We start from the raw sequence: 23,591 nt of genomic DNA on the forward strand, positions 1-23,591 counted from the left end.
GGAATAACTATTTTTACACAGAGATTGGTAGGTAGATGCCTGGAACAGACTGCTAAGAGTAGTGCTGGAAGCAGTTGCAATAGTGGCATTTAAGAGGTTGTTAGACACATAAATATGGACGAAATGTAGGGATATGGATCATGTGCAGGAAGTAGACATTTAATTTTAAAGTTCAAAGTAAATTTATTATCAAAATACGTATATGTCACCATGTACAACCCTGAGATTTGTTTTCTTGTGGTCATGCTCAATAATTCAATAACAACAACTGAATAAATGAAGATCACACCTAACAGGGCAGACAACCAGAGTGCAAAAGACAACAAACTGTGCAAATACAAAAGAAACAAAGAAATAATAATAATAAATAATAAGCTATAAATACTGAGTGCATGAGATGAAGAGTCCTTGAGAGTGAGCCCATAGGTTGTGTTTAGTGATGGGGTAAGTGAAGCTGAATCAAGTTATCTTCTCTGGTTTAGGAATCTGATGGTTGAGGGGTAATAGTTGTTCCTAAACCAAGTGATGTGAGTCCTGTGACTCCTGTATCATCTTCCTAATGGCAGCAGGGAGAAGAGAGCATGACCTAAATTATTGGAGTCCCCAATAATAGATGCTGCTTTCCTGCAACAATGCTCCAGGTAGATATGCTCAGTGGTGAGGAGAGTTTTATCTGTGGTTGACTGGGCTGTTTCCACTACATTTTGTAGGTTTTTCCATTTGAGGGCATTAGTGTTTCCATACCAGACTGTGATGCAGCCAGATAATATACTCTCCACCACACATCTATGGAATTTTGTCCAAATTCTGGATGACATGCCAAATCTTCAAAATTTCTAAGGAAATATTGGTGCTGTTGTGCTTTTTTAGTAATTTCACATACGTGCTGGGCTCAGGACAGGTCCTCTAAAATGATAACACTGAGGAATTTAAAATTGCTGATGTTCTCTATCAGTGTAAAGTGAGTAGTGCAGGGGACAAAGCAGACAGCATGTGGAGAAAATTTTTTTGCCAATCTGAACTGACTGGGATGTGCACGTGAGGAAACTGAGGATCCAATTGCACAAGGAAGTATTGAAGCCAAAGTCTTGAAGCTTATTGTTTCATTTTGAGGGGATGATAGTATTAAATGCCAAGCTGTAGTTGATAAAGAGCATCCATGCTTGGTACTCTTGGCAAAATTTCTACGAAGGATTTTGATATTTGAGACAGATGCTTCCCAGAATAACTGATGCCAAGATGAAGGAAAGCATTTTTGCTGGTCCACAAATCAAACAGGTCATCAATGACAGGCAATTTTAAGAATTTCTAGTGGGACTGGAGAAAATCACATGGAAGGCACTCAAGGAAGCTGTTGAAATTCTTCTCAGCATCTACAGAGTACCAAACTACATGCAGCTGGTTGAAAGCATGCTTCAAGCATATAAAACCATGAAATGCAACATGTCACTAAAGATTCATTTCCTGCATTCCCATTTAGACTTCTTCCCTGCAAATCTTGGTGCTGTTAGTGACGAGCATGGTGAAAGGTTTCACCAGGACATTGTGGTCATGGAGAAAAGATACCAGGGCAACTGAAATTCATCAATGCTGGCGAATTATTGTTGGACACTTAAGCGAGAAGTCTCAGACACTGAGTACAAATGAAAATCATTAACAAAATAGTTTTAACATAGTTGAACTATTGCAAAGCATCAGCACCATTATGCAGTTAAACACATTATATTCAATAAAAGTTAATTTGTTTCTCCAAATTCCTACATGATACAAGTATTCTGAAATGATATTTGTGTTCATCTTCAAGCAGTCTATCATAAAATAAACAAAACTCTGAGGAAGCAACACTTTTGAAAAAAATTGTTGTCCAGTCTATTTCCATTGTGGCTTTCCAGATGTTCAAGGTTTGGTGAAGAGCCAATGAGATGGCATCTGCTGTGGACCTGTTGTGCCAGTAGGCAAATTGTAGTGGATCCAAGTCACTTCTCAGGCAGGAGATGATATGTTTCATCATCGGCCTCTCAAAACACTTCATCACTAGTTATCAACAAAGGTTACTATGTTCTTCTGAGGCACTGGTATAATTGAAGCTGCTGTGTGCCTCAACAAGTGCCAAAACAAGAGGTTAAAGATATCATTGAACTCTCCAGGCAGTCGATCAACACAGTTGGCATAGATTAGCAAAGAAGTTGTGACCTAAAGGGACTGTTCTTGTACTGCACACTTCTATGTTTGATGTGCAGAATCCCGCAACCTGTAGATTAGTTTCCTGCAAGGTGGCCACATTCTGTCATAAATGGTGATGGATAATTAAGCAATTCAGAAGAGGAGATGACCTAGATTTATCCATCCTCAGTGTCTGCCAATTCTAAAGACGAGGCTAAACCATTACCAGATACTTTTAACCAAATCTGATGTATCAGGCATATAACCTACCTTAACTTCCTCCTGAATCCCCACCTTCTCAATTCCATCTTTGCCCTTTTGATTCCTATCAAATGATATTAAGAAACATTTGTCAATTAATTTGTAGCAAGATGTAAAGAGGACAAAAAATGTTTACGAAAGGAATATAAATAGGCTAAATGAATGGGTAAAATTCATAATGTGGAGAAATATATGATTATTCAGTTTGATTAGAAGAATGCTAAAGCAGAATATTGTATAAATAAACACTTCAGAATACTGCCCTTGTGGACACAGCTCAGAATATTATGGAATCCAGCCTCCTCTCCAGGACACTGCTTATACTTCTCATTGCTTTGGTAAAACAGCCAAAATAATCAAAGACCCCACCCACTTCTCTCTCCCCCCCCTCCCATCAGTAGAAGATACAAAATCTGGAAGCACATACAACCAGAATCAAGGAGAGCTTCATCCTGCTGTTACAAGACTATTGAGTGGTTCACATGACAATTGGGTGACTTCACAATTTCCTTTGTTTTGGCCTTGCAACTTATTGTCTGCTTGCACTGCACTTTCTCTGTAAATGTAACATTTTATTCAACAAACGTTTGTACATTCTCTTATTGTTTTCCCTAATTGAATGTACTGTTGTAATGAAATGGATTGTATGAGCAACATGCAAAACAAATTATTCAGTGTACCTTGGTATATGTCAGGGGTCACCAACCTTTTTAGCACCGTGGACTAGTTTAATATTGACAGTATGCTTGCGGACCGGCCAACAGTGGGGGGGGGGATGGTGGTGGGGGTGTTAATCATGACTGGAATATAGGTGATAAGTCAACAATAAGTGGCTAATACACTCAATTCTGTTTCTAGAAGGGTTTATCTGATGAATTTAATATTAAACACACAGCACATATTTTCCTCATATGAATATAGTAATCAGTCAATTATAAGTCACTTATAGGTCAAAAGCATCATAGCATTTTAAGTAACATTTGGATATTAAACACACAGTGCATATTTTCCTCATAAGAACATATAAAATCATTACAACACACCAATATCGCTGAATCAGTGGGAGCCCTGGGCTTGTTTCCCTGCAACAAGACGGTCCCATTGAGGAGTGATGGGAAACAGCGATACTCAAAGGGGGTTCCTTATGTCCAGTCTATTCCGCAACTTAGTTTTCATGGCTCTCAGCACTTGCTTCTGTCCCGCTTGCTTACGTTTTTTCTGCCCAAAAAACTCAACGGGTTTGTCTTTAAGTGCAGGGTGCTTGGACGCAAGGTGCTCAAGCAGTTTTGAGGGCTTCATTGCCTCATTAGACAGCCTCTGGGCCCGAACTCCAACCTCACACCTGCCCGCTGCCAGATGCATTGGCCAGGTGCAGCTGGTTGTGGGTGGGGTGAGAGGGCAAGGTAAAGGCCAGAGATCCCCATGCCAGGGCTATGGCGGTCACAGTCTGGAAAGAGCGACCGAGCGAGCAAGCGAGGAGTGCAACAAGGTGCGCGCCCCCCCCCCCCCCCCCCCCCCCGTAGGTAGGTGGATCTTCCAGCCAACAAAAGTTTGGCTTGAGGTATGATTTTCAGTAGATTGCAGTGAGGTAGCTGCTCTGCTACTTAGGAAACCCTGAGCCCAAATTAGGTCATCTATGAATATTTTAGCACTGGGTTCCCCATGAACATTCGGTGTGCTAAACAGGTTTAGAGGCGGCGCCCATCTGTCCATACTCCAGGCCAATAGCAACAGCACTTCTCGCCGGCTGCGCGAGGTGGCTGGTTACCCAAGGCCAACTAGTGATCCCTGGTGTGAAGGTATCACTGCATTTAGGCGACTGATGACCTCGCGTGCATTCGAGTTCAACAGTGGGTGTGACAGGGAATGAGGAAAGGTGCAGCTGACCCATATCATTTCATATCGCCAAGTCATATCATTTCCTCACGGCCGAGTAGCACACACTTTGCAGCCCAGTAGCACATGCTTTGCGGCCTGGTAGCACACGCTTTGCGGCCCAGTACTGGTCCGCGGTCCTGTGGTTCAGGACCACTGGTGTAGGTCATCAGGCTCCTGTACCTTTTCCTAAATGGTATTACTGAGCAAAGCATATCGCTATTGGTGGAAGTCCTTAAGAAAGGATGCCACCTTATTGAGGCATCGCCTTTTGAAGATAATCCTTGATGGTGGTGAGGGTTGTATCTGTGAAGGAGCTGTCAGAGTCTACAATCCTCTTCAGCCTCTTTCAATCCTGCATATTGGAGTCTCCATACTAGGCAGTGATGCAACTACTCAGAATGATGTTTTTATCATACATGTGTTGAAATTTGCTCGAGTCTTTGGTGACATACCCAATCTCTTCAAACTCCTGATGAAGTATAGTCATTGTTGTGCCTTTCGCATGATTGTAAAAATGTGTTGACACAAAGTAACATGAAGCTGCTCACACTTTCAACCACTGAATCATCAATGAAGACAGGAGTGTATTCCCCCAACTTCCCCTTCCTGAAGTCCACAATCAGTTCCTTTGTCTTGCCAATGTTGAGGACAAGGTTGGGACACAACTTAACCAATCTCTCTCCTATATGATTCTTCATTGCCATCTGAGATTCTGCCAACAACAGTGCTGCCATGTGTGAATTTATAGATGGTGTTTGAGCTCTTCCAAGCCACACAGTACAATTCTGAGTGTGGAAGAGTACAGTGGTGGCTTAAGCACTACTTATTTATTTTTTATATATTTCTTAATGTAGCTTATAATATTTTTAAAAGGATTGGTGAGCCTTTGCACATCAATACTCATGGCCGTCTACAGATGTGCAGGTAAAATCATCTTAACATGCTGTATCACTGTGTGGTATGGAAACTACGTGGTGGAGGACAGGAGGATGCTACAATGGGTAGTTAAAACTGCCCTATGTGTCACTGGCACCAGTTACCCACCATCAAGGACTGATATACAGAAAAGTAAAAGGCCAACAGTTGTGAAAGATTCCACCCACCCTATTTATGGACTGTTTGTCTCACTCCCATCATAGAAGAGATTCCATAGCTATCAGGTCAAACCTCAAGATTCAAAAATAGTTACTTCTCCTAAGCTGTCAGGTCAATCAATAACTCCACTCTTTAACTCATCACGCCACTACCCCCACCACTACATCCATATCAACCACTTGTCTTCACAGCCCCTTAACATTCTTCATCCCCCCCCCATGCACTGTCATTTCATGCTTACACTCCACTCCTCATATCTATGTTGACACAGTTACTGTCTTGCTATGTTTTTATATGCTCTGCTGCTATCTAGAAGAATTCCTCTTGCTGAGATTCCCTTTGTCACTTTATCATTTTCTGTCACCTTGTGATCAGATACTTTCGCACCTAGCATCACTTAATGTACATGTAATTAGTCTACATATATAAGCTAATCTTGTATGTATACTATACTCAACTGTTACTTACCCATTGTGTTTTATAGGATTGCTTTTATATTCATATTTATTGTGTGTTTTATGCTGCACTGGATCCAGAATCTGTCCTTTATACTCATGTACTGAAGAATTTGATGAGGGTAGGGCAGTGGATATGGTCTACATTGGCTTTAGAAAGGTATTTGACAAGAGACTCATCCAGAAAGTCATGAGGCATGGGATAAGTGGAATCTTGGCTGTTTGGATAAAAAAAATTGGCTTAAAGGAAGAAAGCAGAGGTTAGTTGTGGAAGGAAAGTATTCTGCCTGGAGGTCGGTGACTAGTGGAGTGCTGCAGGGATCTGTCCTGGGACCCCTGCTATTTGTGATTTTTATAAATGACCTGGATGTAGAGGCAGAAGGATGAGTGAGTAAGTTTGCAGATGACCCGAAGATTGGAGGAGTTGTGGATGGAGCTGCAGGTTGTCAAAGGTTACAAGAGGATAAAGACAGGCTGCAGAGTTGGGCAGAAAAATTGCAGATGGAGTTCAATCCAGATAAGTGTGAGGTGATGCATTTTGGATGGACAAACCAGAAAACTGGGTACCAGATTAATAGTCAATTACTTAAGAGTGTGGATGAACAAAGGGACCTTGGGGTTCAAATCCATACATCCCTCAAGGTCGCTGTGCAGGTTGATAGGGTAGTTAAGAAGGCATATGGGATGCCGGGCTTCATTAACAGGGGGATTGAGTTCAAGAGTAAAGAGGTCATGTTGCAACTCTACAAACCTCTGGTGAGATCGCACTTAGAGTATTGTGTTCAATTCTGGTCACCTCATTATAGGAAGGATGTGGAAGCTATGGAGAGGGTGCAGAGGAGATTTACCAGGATGTTGCCTGGTTTGGAGAACAAGTCATATGAAGCAAGGTTAGCAGAGCTGGGACTTATCTCTTGGAGCGTAGAAGAATGAGAGGGGACTTGATAGAGGTCTACAAGATTATGAGAGGCATAGATAGGGTGGATAGTCAATACCTGTTTCCCAGGCAAACACCAGAGGGCATATGTACAAAGTTAAGGGAGGGAAGTTTAGGGGAGACATCAGGGGTAAGATTTTTACACAGGGGGTTGTGAGTGCCTGGAATGACTTGCCAGGGATGGTGGTGGAGGCTAAAACATTAGGGGTATTTAAGAGCCTCTTGGACAGGCACATGAATGAAAGAAAAAGAGGGTTATGGGGTAGTGTGGGTTTAGTACTTTTTTTAAGGATTATATAGGTCAGCACAACATGGCGGGCTGAAGGGCCTGTACTGTGTTGTAATGTTCTATGGTTCTATGGTTCTAATGACAATAAACAATCTTGAAGCTTGAGATCAACCTAACAGTTGTGTATCACATCTGAATAATACTAGAAAATCTTTCAATGGTCTTTTTTGACTGTAATCTGCTGGCACAGTCTTCATTGCTACTGCATCACAATTACAATTGTCAATAAAGTAAGGAAAGGGGAATAGGATTGATGCATTTACTCTGTGACAATTGGTGTAGGACAGAGGGTCATCTTCTGTGTTGTAATAAGAAAGATGGCTATTATTAAGCACCCTTCTTCCATCATTCATTACTTTCTACATCCTTTTCTGCAGTTAGAACAGAATTGAAATTAGTGGCATATGTTGAACAGTGTCATTCTAAGACTGTATTAATCAGTGAAAATAAAACAAACTGCAGTAATCTGAAATAAAAGCAGAAAAAGCTACATCTGTGGAAAGAAAAACTCAGTTAACATTTCAAGTCAAAGACCCTTAGTCAGAATGTTTCTCTCACAGATATAGTTTGACTTCGTGTATTTCAACAATTTTCTTTATTGTATCGTGGCAAGGATTTGGCCCATGATGACAGATGAGAAAAGTGCTTTTATTTTAACTGCTGTTTTTATTGCAACAAACACAATAACAAAGAAAGCTCGGTGAGAACTAACTCAGTCACATACAGATGAAAAATTAAAGTTACAGTCTGTCCCAAGCCTTATAGGCTCATCAGTTCGGTGCTTATGCTGGTTTCCATGGCGTGAAGCAACTGAGAGTACAAGACTCCCCCCGCCCCCTCCCCCACCCGATAGGACATCAGTGTATCGTGAGGTTAACCCCCAGCATTTTGCTGGTACTCATTTTCAGCTGGGTGGACTGGATTGTGGTTAAGTGCTTTGCTGAAGGACACAACATGCTGCCTCAGCTGGGGCTCAAACTCAAGACCTTCAGATTGCTAGTCCAACGCCTTAGGCACTTGGCCACACACCACACACATACAGATGAGGCAGGTGATTATTACATACCTCAGTTATATTCAGGGTGGCACACCAACATATTGGTGAACAACTGTATAACTCAAGCTAAAAAATAACAATAAATGAACTTGAACACCTCACCATAATTCTACTGAACACTCATACCACCAGTGCATTTTAAACAAGAATAATATGTAATGCTGGCCAGTAGGACTGCTGGGATGAGCTGTCAACCATGCCCCTGGAGCGCCACACTAACCCTACCTGAGGAGTCAGCCGCCCCCAGCAACCCCAGAGCCCATAATAAAGTCCAAAAATCCCAGTGATGGCTCCACCACTGCGTGGGCGTGTCTGTAGCCCCCTCAGGGAAAGCACTGTTTGGTGAGGCAAGACGCAGGGCACCCAGAGTGTCACTTCCTTTTCTCAGCCTCGCTGGGTTGGTGGTGACCGAGGGCTGATCCAGTGCCAGCTGATCCTGGTGCAGCATGACCGCCTTCTGCCGCTCCGGTGGCCACATCTGGTATACCAAATCGGAGATGCGGTTGAGCACTTTCCTGACCACTTCCGGTGGCTTCCAATCTTGGGGTATAGTCCCTTCTTCCAGGTGGGACAGTAGACCCATACTCGGTCCCCCACAGTAAAGTCTTGACCCTGGCTGCGGACAACTTAACCTTGTTTATGGCGACTGCTAGCTGTGCTTTGGTTCTGCTGAGCCACATTGTGAACAGCCCGGAAGCACCCCCTGAGGTGCTGCAGGTACTCTAATGCAGCCTCTCCAGGAATTTCTGGCCTGGAAGGAAGCCCAAACACCAGATCCACCAGCATGTGCGACCCCTATCTGAACATGAGCACAGCTGATATACACCTGGTAATCTCCTGAACTGCTGTCGGGTATGCCCACAATACTAGGGGTATGTGGTGATCCTAATCACCTGGTGCTGGCTGATGAGGATGGCAAGCTGCATAGCCAGGGTGCAGTTAAAACGTTCCACGTCACTTTACAGGTGAAGGAGGGTGGTCTGTGTTTTGGTGTTTCCCAGCTGCCTGCAGACCTCGCTAAACACCTGCACCTCAAAGTTACATCACACATCTCCTGTGTGACTCATTGAGAGTATAGGGCTTTAGTCTGTGAATCCAGAAAGGAGGCCCCAGCCCACTTCAGCCGCTGCCTCATGCTCAGCCATCCCCTCACCTGGGCCAGCACGGGATCGCTCTCCTGCTCTCTGCACAGCTGCTGGTGTTCAATGGTGGGTAAGTCTACCTTACTGCTGGCTCCAATCTGAAAAATTGCTTCTGCGGCTTGCCCCTGGCTCCACTCCTCAAGGACGCAACAGTAAGGGACACTCAGTAGCTTCATGGGGACAGTGAATGAGGGTGTCAGCATTGCCGTGGTACTGTACCTCAAAATTGTAGTCCTGGAGAGCCTCCAGCCACCGCACCAGCTGCCCCCAGGACCACAGCAACTCAACAGCCAGGTCCACAAAGCAGGAATTGTTGGCTGAAATGGTGGAGGGTCTGGACTACGGCCAGGTACTCACAGTGTGACACCATAGTTCTGTTCAGGGAAGCTCAGGGTGTGGCTGAAATATGCCACAACATGTTCTCCTTGGTCCTCCTCCTGTGACAGCACTGCAGCTAGCCCCTGTTGCTGGTGCCTTTGTCAACAACGAAGGGACGTGCTGAATCTGGGTATGCCAGCACTGGGCTAGGTGAGCACAACTCAGAACTAGTCAAAAGTGGCAGCGCATTTTAAAACCAGAGAAGTAAGTAGTGTTGGTCACTATGAATGCGAGGGTGAGCTGTTGACCACACTCCTGGAGCACCACAGCATTGATCAAAATTGATAAATATATATTTAGTCAAATAATGCTATTAATCAAGAGATGGATTTTCATCTTTTAGGACTGTTTTTATTTACCTGTTTTATGTGATCCAGGATGTGAAGGAGTTCTATGCATATTTTACCCATCATCTAGTTGATGCTTTAGTGAAATCTACATCTCTGACATTGGACACTCTGAAAAGAAGAATCCTCCTGTAAGTATTGCTTTTGCTGCACTTCTCTTTACCAATATTAATAAATAACCTGAAGAAAGGTTGAAAATCCAGAATAGAAACTGAAGATATTCTATTCTTTTTGTAAACTGTAAAACATCATGTTAAATCAGAAGAAATTTATGTCTATTCCATGTATTGCAAGGTGGCCAGATGTTCTTGATCAAAGCTGATCTGACCATTTTTAAAATTTTAAAACAGTCATTCCACACATAATGCTAAGTAATAATATTTTGATGTGAAAACAACAAATTTGCAATCTGCCTTTTGGGGAAGTTGCCATGAATGACACAATTGCAAACATATAGTGTATTTCTAACCCTTGTGATGTAACATACAGCCAAGGTAATGGTTTTAAATTGTTATCACATTTTCAGTGTAGGAACATGTTGCAATCAGTGTAGTTGTACTACATGCAGGTTGAATGATAAAGGCAAAAATCTACACTGTATTAAGTATAAGACTCAGCTGAAGCTGATTGAGCTGTACTTGAAGTATTGTGTCAAGTCCTGGTTTCCACATTACAGAAAGGATTTGGAGTCTTTGGAAGGGGCACAGAAGAGGTTTATCTGGATACTGACAGGAGACAAGCAGATACTGGAATCTGGAGCAGTACACAAAAAAGTTGGAGGAACTCAGCAGGTTAGGCAGCATCTCTTAAGAGAAATGGACAGTCAACATTTTACACAAAGGCCCTTCACCTGGACTGTCCAGTATGCTGCATTCATATGAGGTGAACTAGATGAGGTTGGACAAACTTTGGGATGTTTTCTCTGGATCACTGAAGGCTGAGAAGAGAGTTGATAGACGTTTATAATAATTTGAGAGGCACAGATAGCGTAGACAGAATCTTTTACCCAGGAGAGAAATTTTAGGTACCAGAAGATATGCCTTAAAGCTGAGATGGTAAAAGATAAAGGGGATGTTGTGCATTAGCTATTTTGACACAGAAAGTGGGTGATAGGTGCCTGGAACAGACTGCTTAGTGTAGCGCTGGAAGCAGATACAATAGTGACATTTAATAGGCTGTTCGAAACATGAATTATGCAGGACTATTGAACAGTTTCCATTGCAATAAGATGGACTTTACTTAACACTTTCCCTTGTTTTGGTCTTGCAAATTATTGTCTGCTTACACTACACTAACTCTATAAATATAACTCTTTATCCTAGATTATCTTATTGTTTTCCCTACTTGAATGACAGACAGTCAGACAGACTTTATTGATCCCGAGGGAAATTAGGTTTTGTTACAGTCGCACCAACCAAGAATTGTGTAGAAATATAGCAATATAAAACTATAAATAATTAAATAATAAGTAAATTATTCCAAGTGGAAATAAGTTCAGGACCAGCCTATTTGCTCAGGGTGTCTGACACTCCGAGGGAGGAGTTGTAAAGTCTGATGGCCACAGGCAGGAATGACTTCCTATGACGCTCAGTATTGCATCTCGGTGGAATGAGTCTCTGGCTGAATGTACTCCTGTGCCCAACCAGTACATTATGGAGTGGATGGGAGACATTGTTCAAGATGGCATGCAACTTGGAAAGCATCCTCTTTTCAGACACCACTGTCAGAGAGTCCAGTTCCATCCCCACAACATCACTGGCCTTACTAATGAGTTTGTTGATTCTGTTGGTGTCTGCTACCCTCAGCCTACTACCCCAGCACACAACAGCAAACATGATAGCACTGGCCACCACAGACTCCTGGAACATCCTCAGCATCATCCGGCAGATGTTAAAGGACCTCAGTCTCCTCAGGAAGTAGAGACGGCTTTGACCCTTCTTGTAGACAGCCTCAGTATTCTTTGACCAGTCCAGTTTATTGTCAATTCGTATCCCCAGGTATCTGTAATCCTCCACCATATCCACACTGACCCCTTGGATAGAAACAGGGGTCACTGGTGCCTTAGCCCTCCTCAGGTCCACCACCAGCTCCTTAGTCTTTTTCACATTAAGCTGCAGATGATTCTGCTCACACCCTGTGACAAAGTTTCCCACTGTAGCCTTGTACTCCACCTCATCTCCCTTGCTGATGCATCCAACTATGGCAGAGTCATCAGAAAACTTCAGAAGATGGCAAGACTCTGTGCAGCAGTTGAAGTCCGAGGTGTAGATGGTGAAGAGAAAGGGAGACAGGACAGGACAGGAATGTACTGTTGTAATGAAATGGATTGTATGAATAGCATGCAAAACAAAATTGTTCCGACAATAATGTGACAATAATGTACCAATTTCAACATTTTACAACCCTTGCTTATCATGTTAAATGCAAACAAGATTTTGTTGGGAGAAATTAAACCAATATATTGGCCAAAGCCTACAGTATGCTGGGAAGTATTTAATGTGGAACTAAGTGCTGTGATAGAACTACATTATAATGAATAGAAACATACATGAAATCAGGACAGTAATGCAACTAGGAAATATTAATGTTTAACATATCTTCCATGACATAAATAGAATATTAAGGTTATTTTTCCAGTCATAGATTTCTAGTTCTGACCATGTGGATTTCTGCCAGTACAGGCTGAATGGTGGCTTATTTTGATGAATATCAGTAAATAAAGCAGATGTGGGACATTGCTGCAGGATCAAGCTACTTGGAAAAATGATATTGTCTGGAGAGATCATTGCAAGATTGAAATCATATTGCAGAGTAAAGTAACAGAGTGAAAGATTCATATGTCATGCCATAAAACAGGCATTTGTATGTGCACTAAAGAATGGGTGCCTGAGTAGTGGATAGATAGATGGATGAATAGATTGATGGTACAAAACATAAATAGTGAGAGAGTGTTTATGGGTTCATGGACTACTCATAAATCTGGTAGTGGAGGGAAGAAGCTGATCATAAAAAGTTGAGTGTAGGTCATCAGGCTCCTGTCCTCCTCCCCAGTTGTATTATTGAGCAGAAGTTATGTCCTTCCTGGTGAGAGTCTTTAATGAAGGATGCCATCTTATTGAAACATCGCCTTTTGAAGCTAATCCTCAATGGTGATGAGGGATGTGACTGTGATGGAGCTGTCAGAATCTACTTCCCTTGGCAATCTCTTTCTATCCTACATCTTGGAGCCTCCACACCAGGCAGTGATGCAACTACTCGGAATGATCTTTTCATCACACATGTGTTGAAATTTGCTTGAGCCTTTGGTGACATATCAAATCTCTTCAAACTCCTAATGAAGTATAGTCACTTTTGTGTCTTTTCATGATTGTAAAAACATGTTGGGCTCAGGATAAATCCTCTGAAAGGTTGATACAAAGTAACTTGAAGCTGCCTGCAGTTTCAACTGCTGGCCTTCAATGAAGACTGGGGTGTATTATCCCAGCTTCCTCTTCCTAAAGTCCACAATCAATTCCTTGGTCTTACTGATGTTGAGGACAAGGATTCAACCAACTGATCTATCTCTCTCCTATATACTTCCTCATTGGGCTCTGAGGTTTTGTCAACAGTGGTGCCATGGGTGAATTTATAGATGGCGTTTGAGGTGTGCCAAGCCAAACAGTAGGGTCTTGAGTGTATGCAGAATAGAGCAGTAGACTAAGCACCCATCCTTGAGCTGTGCCTGTTTGATTATCAGTGAAGAGACAATGTTATTATATGCACAGACTGTGGTCTCTTGTTGAGGTAGTCAAGGATTCCGTTAAAGAGTTAGTTCAAAGGTCCACGTTTTAATTGTCAATTAGGAGTGATAGGATGATATTGTTGAACATGAGTTTAACCGATGAATAGCAGTATTACAAATGTATTGCTGTAGTCCTGGTGCTCCAAAGCTGAATGGAGAGCCAGTGAGATTGCATCTGAAGTATACCTTTGTGGTGGTAGGTAAATTGTACTGATGCATGTTCTTGGTCAGGCAGGATATAATTCTAGCTGTGGCTGACCCTTCAAAGCACTTCATCATAATAGATGTGAGGACAACCAGGAGATAATCGTTGAGGTAAATCATCTTGCATTTTTTTGGGCATCAGTGTGATTGTTACCCTCTTGAAGCAGGTGTAAAAATCCTACTGCAGCATTAAGAAGTTGAAGCTGTCTGTGAATTCTCCAGCCAGTTAGACAACACTGGTTTTCAGTACCCTGCCAGGGTACACTGTTGTGGCAGATGCCTTGTGAGGGTTCATCCTCTTGAAGGAGCTCTGACATAAGCCTCCAAAGTAGAGATCACAGGGTCACAAGATGCTGAAGGGATTTGTACAGATTTTTTTTCCATTCAATTAATAAAATACATTGATCTTATTTAATTTCACAGCATCATTTATGCTGTTAGGTTTTGTTTTAGAGGAACTAATAACATGCAAACCCTGCCACAGCTGTTATGCATCAAATTGTATCTCTAGCTTGACACAGAATTGCCTTTTTCCTCTCATGATTGCATTCTGTAGATTGTACTTGGACATTTTGCAGGGTTCTCAATTGCTGGTCCTGAATACCACAGATCTCGCCCTCCACAGAATGTTGATCTTCTGGTTCATCCAGGGCTTTTAGTTTAGGTATGTTCAGTATGCTCTCAAATGCACATGCTTATCTACACATGTGTTAATGAAGTCGGTAATGATTATGGCATACACATTTAGATCTGAAGATGAATCCCTGAATATAGTACAGTCTGAAGATCCAAGGCAGTTCTGTAAACGCTCCTCTGCTTTCCTTGATAATACTTTCACAATCCTCACCACTGGTGCAGTTGTCCTTAGCCTCTGCCTATGTGCTGTGATAAGAAGTACAGCCAGGTGATCAAATTGGCCAAGTGTGGGCATTGAATGATAAGGTAAGCGTTCTTGACAGTGGTGTAACAGTGAACAAGTGTGCTGGCTCCTCTGATTGCCCAAGTGAAATGCTGGAAAGAAATGATATAGTGGTGGTTTGTCAGAGACTTCCTCAAGCTGGCCTGGTTGAAGTCTCCCACAATGATTGGGAAGGCATCAAGGTTTGCTAACTAGTAACTGTTGATCTGTAGATGTTGGAAGAAATTACAGGTATTTATAGAACTGGAAGTTGTTTCCCTTAGCTGGGGCATCCAGTTTAAAGGAAATAATCTTGGCATATAGGGTGAGACATTAAGTGTAGACTTGAGAAGAAATTTGTTTCATCAAAGGTAGGGGATGAACTCACAAAAGAGGACGAAGTTGGTAAATATATTTAAGAAGGATATAGATCAATTTATACAGATAGAAAGTGTAGAGAAAGAGTAGTTAAGATACAGGATTCTTCAAGATTTTATTGAATGGTAAATGATTGAATGGTTGAAAGGGTTAAGGAGTCTGCTTCATTTTTCTTTGTTTATGTTTCTAAGGTTAAGAAGTGACTAAACTAAATACTTAAGAGCATCAGAAGTCTGGTAGGGACAGTTTGTTCCATCTGGTGAGAAGGCCATAAAGTTATAATTGTTTGATGGATAGATAGATAGATACTTTATTGATCTCAAAGAAATTATAGCATTAAAATAACATTACAAATGCACAGATATACAAATGTAAACATTATTAGAAGTAAGAAAGAATAAAAAATAAGTTACCTCAAACAGTCTAACAGGAGGGGTCATATTTCCACGGCTATAGATTGACTCATTATAGAGCCTAATGGTCAAAGGTAAGAATTACCTCACATAGTGCTCTTTGGAGCAGCACAGTTGTCTTAGTCTATTACTAAAAGTGCTCCTCTGTTCAGCCAAGGTGGCAAGCAGAGGGTGAGAAACGTTCTCAAGAATTGCCGGGATTTTCTTCAGCATCCTTACTTCAGTGATGATAAGTTGATGGAGAAGATCCTGAGAGGCAGGATTTATGAACATTTGGAGAGGCGTAATATGATTAGGAATACTCAACATGGCTTTGTCAAAGGCAGGTCATGCCTTACGAACCTGATTGAATTTTTTTGAGCATGTGACTAAACACATTGATGAAGATAGAGCAGTAGATGTGTATATAGATTTCAGCAAGGCATTTGACAAGGTATGCCATGCAAGATTTATTGAGAAAGTAAGGAGGCATGGGATCCAAGGGAACATTGCTTTGTGGATCCAGAACTGGCTTGCCCATAGAACGCAAAGAATGGTTGTAGATGGTTCATATTCTGCATAGAGGTTGGTGATCAGTGGTGTGCCTCAGAGATCTGTTCTGAGAGCCCTACTCTTAATGATTTTTATAAATGACCTGGATGAGGAAGGGGAGGAATGGGTTAGATAACACAAAGTTTGTGGGTGTTGTGGATAGTGTGGAGGGCTGTCAGAGGTTACAGCGGTACAATGATAGGATGCAAAATTGGGCTGAGAAGTGGCAAATGGAGTTCAACCCAACTAAGTGCAAGGTGGTTCATTTTGGTAGATCAAATATGATGGCAGAATATAGTATTAATTATAAGACTCTTGGCAGTGTGGAGGTCAGCGAGATCTTGGGGTCCAAGTCCATTGGGCACTCAAAGCTGCTGTGCAGGTTGACTCTGTGGTTAAGAAAGCATAGGGTGCATTGGCCTTCATCATTAGGAGCCAAGAGGTAATGTTACAGCTATATAGGACCCTGGTCAGACCCCACTTAGAGTACTATGCTCAGTTCTCACCACCTCACTACAGGAAGGATGTGGAAAACATAGAAAGGGTGCAGAGGAGATTTACAAGGATGTTGCCTGGATTGGGGAGCACGCCTTATGAGAATAGGTTGAGTGAACTCGGCCTTTTTTCTTTGGAGCAATGGGGGATGAGGGGTGACCTGATAGAGGTGTATAAGATGATGAGAGGCATTTATTGTGTGGATAGTCAGAGGTTTTTTCCCCAGCACTGAGATGGCTAGCACGAGAGCACACAGTTTTAAGGTGCTTGGAAGTAGGTACAGAGGAGCTGTCGGGGTAAATTTTTTATGCAGGGTGGTGAGTGCATAGAATGGGCGGCCAGCAATGGTGGTGGACGTGGATACAATAGGGTCTTTTAAGAGGCTCCTGGACAGGTACATGGAGCTTAGAAAAATAGTTGGCTATGGGTAACCCTAGGTAATTTCTAAGGTAAGGACATGTTTGGCACAGCTTTGTGGGCCGAAGGGCCTGTATTGTGCTGTATGTTTTCTGTGTTTCTATCCTTTGGTCTACCACAGCCTCCAGTGTATCCAGTTTGACTCCTATCAATCTAACCAGTTTATTGAGCCTGTTAGTATCATCTATGTTGATGCCATTGCCATTGTCTCAGCACACCACTGCATAGAAGATTGTACTGGTGACAGTAACTAGTAGAACATGTGAAGGAGAGGCCTGCATACTCCAAAGGACCTCAGTCTCATTAGGAAGTAGAGACAACTCTGGCCCTTCTTGAATACATCCTCTGTGTTGGTACTCCACTCAAATCTGTCATCCAGTGCACCACCAGGTACTTGATGGTCCTCAGCACAACCATGTCCTCCCCATCAGCATCAACAGGGAGAAATGCCGGCTTAGTCTTCCTAAAGTCCACTACCATCTCCTTTATGTGTTGAGATGATTCAGCATGCAGCATTGGAGAAAGTCCTCCACCAGTGTCCTCCCATCCTCCCTTTATTGTTGAGTCTTCAGAGAATTTCTGCAGATGATGTGACTGTGTTCTATCTAAAGTCCAAGGTCTACAGGCAATACAGGAAGAGAGCCAATACCATCCCCTGTGGGGCTTATAGCCATGTCTGATACATAGCTCTGAAGCCACACAACCTGTGGTCTGCCAGTCAGATAGTCCATTATCCAGGATACAATGGAAGTGCCAATCTACATTGAACAGAGGTTTTCTCTTAGCAATGAAGCCTGTATGGCATGATCCTCAAAGTGCTGTGCTGCTTACCCAAATGGGAGTAGGCTCTGTTCAGCAGGTAGATGACAACATCATTGACTTCAGTGTGCTCCTGGTAGACAAACTGCAGGGGATCGAGGCTGATCTGACCAGGGGTCTAAGGTAAGCCAGTATCAGCCTCTCTAGGGACTTCATGATGTGTGTGTTGAGGGTCAGGGCAAAAGATCTAGAGATGTAATGACAAGAAATATTTTTGGCTACAAACTTGTTAATGAAATAACATTGTAATTTCATTCCCAAGTAATGGTGATTCTGAGATACTTAAGACTGAGCATTTTCTTGAAAATGGGAAAGATCTGAAAGACAGAACAAAACACAATGGTTAATTCAAACAAAAAGCATCCTACAGTGTTTTTGCAATTCTAGGACCAACTTGTTTCCTTCTGAATTGTATGATTCTGTGAATATTCTATAATTCCTTTTAAGTGTATAAAGATGAAATTTATTTGTTAGAACATGCCTAATAACAATCAAAATTTTATGTTAGGTTTGAAAGTGGTTAACTACAAACAGCTGACAAAAAATATAAGATAAGAAATTACACATCAGTTTATACTGCACTACTAGAAAGGTAAAATCAATAATAATTAACAAAAGGGCAATAATCTTATGTTTATCAAAGCAGATATTGAAATACTCAAACACAAAGCTCAAGTCCAAGACAAGTTCGTATTTTTATAGTTTTCCCAAAAATGCATTGTTTGCCCTCTCTTTGTACTCACTATCTTCCCTCTCCACTCTCAATCCTGATGCAGTGTTTCAACCCAGAATGTCAACCATCTTTGTTCCTCACTGATTTTATTTGACTGAGGTCCTCTAGTTCTTGTCAGTCAAAGACGTCAGTTAAAGTTTTTCTTTAAAATCTTATCCCAATGCTGTTTTGTCATTTTTGATCTGCTTCCTCAAAAGCAGCAATGGTATTATTGAAAATCCAACTGTATGCATTTTCTTAGTGGAAGTGTAATTTCTGGAAAATAATTTTGAGAAAACATCACATTAATAAAGATGTTGTTGCTTGTCACATTCCTTTATTCCTTTTCATTGTTTAATTTACGTGTATGTTTTTTATTTGATTCAGTGCATCAAACAGAAGAGAATATGGTTTCACAAACAACATTGATGATTTTCATCCCTTTCTGAAATCTGAAGTGCATTTGGCAATTCCAAATGTGGTACGTTAATGCTGCAATATATTTTGACATTTTGAAGACTTTAGAGTACAATCACAGTTAAATTTATTTTTATCAATTTTGAAATCTGTATATTAATATCTGTACATTAAACAGTGAAGAGGTTAAAATCATTAAGTTGCCTTCCTCAAAGGGGCACTCTAATATAGAACACAAAATTCAGATCAGCATAGGAAAGGATAGCATTAGTTTATGGAAATTTACCTTTTCAATGATTAGGGATAATTTCATAGTGATTAGGGGTAGATATCAAGTTTAAACTTCTCTATTTAGTGCCTTACTAATGTACATGTAGACAACATCCACTGCCCTACCCACATCAATCACCCTTGTCACCTCCTCAAAAATCCAATCAAGTTTGTAAAACATGATTTACCCTACACAAAGCCATTCTAACTCCCTAATCAGGTTATGTCTTTCCAAATGTACTTAAATCCTATCCCCAAGAATCCTTTCCATTATCTTCCCTACTACCGATGTGAGCCTTTCAAACTTGTAATTTCCTGGATTAGCACTATTTCCCTTCTTGAACAAAGGAAACTACAGTCCTTCAGGACCTTGCCTGTTGCTAGTGAGGAGACAAAGATGTTCAACAAGGCCCCAGCAATCTCCTCTCTTGCCTCTTTCAATAACCTGGGATATATTCCATCAGGCTGAGGACCTTTCTGCATTAACAGATCCAGATCCACCCCCTTATTGATCTCAATGTGCCCTCACACATTAGCATGTCCCTCACTGCTCTCATCATCCTCCTTCTCCTTGGTCCTGCTGAAGGGTTCCGGCCTGATACGTCAACTGTACTCTTTACTATAGATGCTGCCTGGCCTGCTGAGTTCCTCCAGCATATTGTGTGTGTTGCTCTGATTTCCAGCACCTGCAGATTTTCTCTTGTTAATGATGTTAAGTATGCTTTATGTACCTCATCCATATCCTCTGACTCCAAGCATATATTTCCTCCATCCTGGACTGGTCCTATGCTCTCCCTTGGTACAAGGCATGGAAATGGGCTTGTTCTATTTGATTTTGTACCTTTTTACCTTTTAAGGTTGTTAATATATCTGCCTCTACTACATCCTCTGACAGCTTATTCCATAGCAGCATTAAGCTAGCGACTCAGCCTCATAAAAAGCAGACAAAAATGGTAAAGAAACAGCAAGGTTGCTGTCTGATGTGCCAGATGCATGGGAAGGAATAGAAACAATAAGTCACTGGTGAAGTTGCATTTCAAATATTGTGTTCAGTTTCAGTCAGCCTATTATAGAAAAGATGTGATTAAACTGGAAAGAATACAGAGAGATTTATGAGGATGTTGCCAGTACTAGAAGACCTGAATTATAAGGAGAGGTTGCTACAGCCATTACTGCTCTGCTGTCATCCCTGCTAGTGTCCCCTTCCAATCAATTTTGGTTAGCTCCTCTCTCCTAATGGTTTCTTTACCTTAAGCTCTCAAATAAATTTTGTTTCATTGCAGAATAGCTGATCACCTAGTGGGCTCAACCATGATCTGCTCTAACAAGTCATTTTGTAACCATTCTACAAATTCCTCTTCTCAGGATCCAGCACCAACCTGATTTTCCCAGTCTACCTACATATTCAAATCCCCTATGGCTATGGTAAAATTGCCGTTTGATATGCACATTCTAATTCCTATTGTAATTTGTTGCCTACATCTTTACTGCTATTCTGAGGTCTGTATATAACTCTCATCAGGGTATTTTACCCTTACAATTTTTTAGCTCCACCCACAATGATTCTATACCTTCCAATCTTATGCCAGCTCATTCTATGGATTTGATTTCAATTTTACCAACAGAGGTTCATCACTCCCTCTGTCTACTTGCCTGGCCTTCTGACAGATTTTGCATCAGTGATGCCCGTAGTGTCATACATTTTATTTTATTTATTTATTGAGATACAGTATGGAATAGGCCCTTTTGGTTGTTTGAGTTGCACCACACAAGTTCATCTACCTTATTTTGTATTCAGCGTGCATTCCAATATAACACCTTCAGTCCGGTATTCTTGACCCTTTTCAATTATGTCCCCCTTTTACCTTGCAATTCAGGTTGCTGATTGCAATTTTGCCCTTACTAGGACCTGTCATCAACCTGTCCTTACTAGGAGTCTCACACTACCTGTGTTTGTAAACCAACTATCCCATCCTCAGCCCTATCACTCTGGTTCCCATCCCCCTGCCAAATTAGTTTAAACTCTCCCAAACAGTTCTAGCAAACCTGCCTGCAAGGATATTGGTCCCTCTCAGGTTCAGGTGTAACCCATCTCTTTTATACAAGTTGTGCCTTCCCCAGAAGAGGTCCCAATGATCCAAAAGCCTGAACCCTCCCCCCTGCACCAGTTCCTCAGCTATGCATTCATCTGCCAAATCATCTTATTCTTGCCCTTACTGTCATGTGGCATGGAGGTCCTGCTTTTCAGCTTTCTCCCTAACTCCCTAAATTTTCTCTTCAACATTTCTTCACCTTTCTTACCTACATCATTGGTGCCAATATGTACCAAGACTTCTGGCTGCTCCCCCTCCCCCTTTAGAAAGCTGTGGGCTGGATCCAAAATGTCCCTGACCCTGGCACTTGGGAGGCAACACACCATCTGCAAACTCTCACTTCTATTCCTCTAACTATCAAATCTTCTATCACTATTGCCATTCCCTTCACCTCTCTTCTTTTCTGGGCCACAGCACCAAACTCTGGTTACCCCCCACCCCCCGGTAGGTCATTGCTCTCAACTCTATCCAAAAAGCTATACTTATTATTGAGAGGAACAGCCACATGGGTATTCTGTTAAGGCTGCCCATTTCCTTTTCTTCTCCTGACAGTCATTCAGTTACTTGCCTCCTGCAACCTAGGGGTGACTATTTCCATGTAGCTCTTGTCTATCAGTTCCTCAGTCTCCCATATGAGCCAAAGGTGATCAAGCTGCAGCTCCAGTTCCTTAAAAAGTTCTGCGAGGAGCTGCAGCTCAGCGCACCTGTTGCAGATGTGTTTACATGGGAGGCTGTGGGTCCTCCAGAATTCCCACTTCTCACACGAAGAACACAACACTGTCCCTAGAGTCTTTCTCACTGCACTGACTGGGCCTAGCAGATGAGGAATGAAGAATAAAGGAGGAGAAGACTATCTACCTTCAAACCTTTCAGCTTGCCAAGCACCTACTCCTTTGCAATAGTGACAACTCTTACTTCTGCCTCCTGACACTCTTGAATTCTGGGATACTGTTGGTATCTTCCACAGTGAAGAATAACACAAAATGCTTTTTTTTGGGCAGCTATTTCTTTGTCCCCCCATTACTGCCTTTCCAGCGTCATTTTCCATCAGTCTGACATCCACACTTGCTTATCTTTTACTCTTCATATTCTTTTGGCATTTTCTTTAATATTATTGGCAAGCTTAACTTCAGATTTATTCTTTTCTCTCCTTATTGCTTTTTTACTTATTTTCTGTTGTATCTTAAAAGCTTCCCAATCCTCTAGCTTCCCACTAATTGTTGCTTTACTTTACTTTATCATCACGAAACCATTGATACTAGAGCGTACAATCATCACAGCAATATTTGATTCTGCGCTTCGCACTCCCTGAAGTACAAATCAAAGTAAATATAATAAAAATTTAAATTATAAATCATAATTTGAAAATAGAAAAAGGAAAGTAAGGTAATGCAAGTCAGGTCCGGATATTTGGAAGGTACAGCCCAGATCCAGGTCAGGATCCATTCAGCAGTCAAAGAAGCTGTTCCCAAATCTGGCCGTACGAATCTTCAAGCTCCAGAACCTTCTCCCGGAGGGAAGAGGGACAAAAAGTGTGTTGGCTGGGTGGGTCGTGTCCTTGATTATCCTGGCAGCACTGCTCCGACAGCGTGCGGTATAAAGTGAGTCCAAGGATGGAAGATTGGTTTGTATGATGTGTTGGGCTATGTTCACAATCTTCTGCAGCTTCGTCCAGTCTTGGACAGGACAACTTCCATACCAGGTTGTGATGCACCCTGGAAGAATGCTTTCTACGGTGCATCTATAAAAACTAGTGAGGGTTTTAGGGGACAGGCCAAATTTCTTCAGCTTTCTCAGGAAGTAAAGGCGCTGGTGGGCCTTTTTGGCAGTGGACTCTGCTTGGTTAGACCAAGTCAGGACATCTGTAATATTCATCCGGAGGAACTTAAAGCTTTTGACCTGTTCCACCTGCGCACCACCGATGTAGATGGGGTCGTGCGATCCGCTACTCCTTTTGAAGTCAACAACCAATTCCTTCGTCTTGCTGACGTTGAGGGATAGGCTATTGTCTTCGCACCATGCCAGCAGGATTTTAATTTCCCCTCCGTACTCAGACTCATCATTACCCAAGATACGGCCTAAAATTGTGGTGTCATCAGCAAACTTATATATTGAGTTCAATGGAAACTTGGCTACACACTCATGGGTGTACAGTGAGTAC

The 23,591-nt window shown here is 41.9% G+C and overlaps 1 protein-coding gene across 1 annotated transcript in view; it reads left to right on the forward strand.

The window, feature by feature from the left end:
- The window catches only part of LOC132401348 (dynein axonemal heavy chain 8-like), an 895,336-nt gene that overhangs the window by 271,781 nt on the left and 599,964 nt on the right, over positions 1-23,591 (forward strand). Inside the window, exons 24-25 of the mRNA XM_059983478.1 lie at positions 10,033-10,133; positions 19,038-19,131. Coding sequence (XP_059839461.1) covers positions 10,033-10,133; positions 19,038-19,131 — 195 coding nt within the window. The remainder of the gene's footprint in view (positions 1-10,032; positions 10,134-19,037; positions 19,132-23,591) is intronic.

This window comes from Hypanus sabinus, chromosome 10, assembly GCF_030144855.1.
Source record: "Hypanus sabinus isolate sHypSab1 chromosome 10, sHypSab1.hap1, whole genome shotgun sequence".
In the NCBI taxonomy this organism is placed as follows: domain Eukaryota; kingdom Metazoa; phylum Chordata; class Chondrichthyes; order Myliobatiformes; family Dasyatidae; genus Hypanus; species Hypanus sabinus.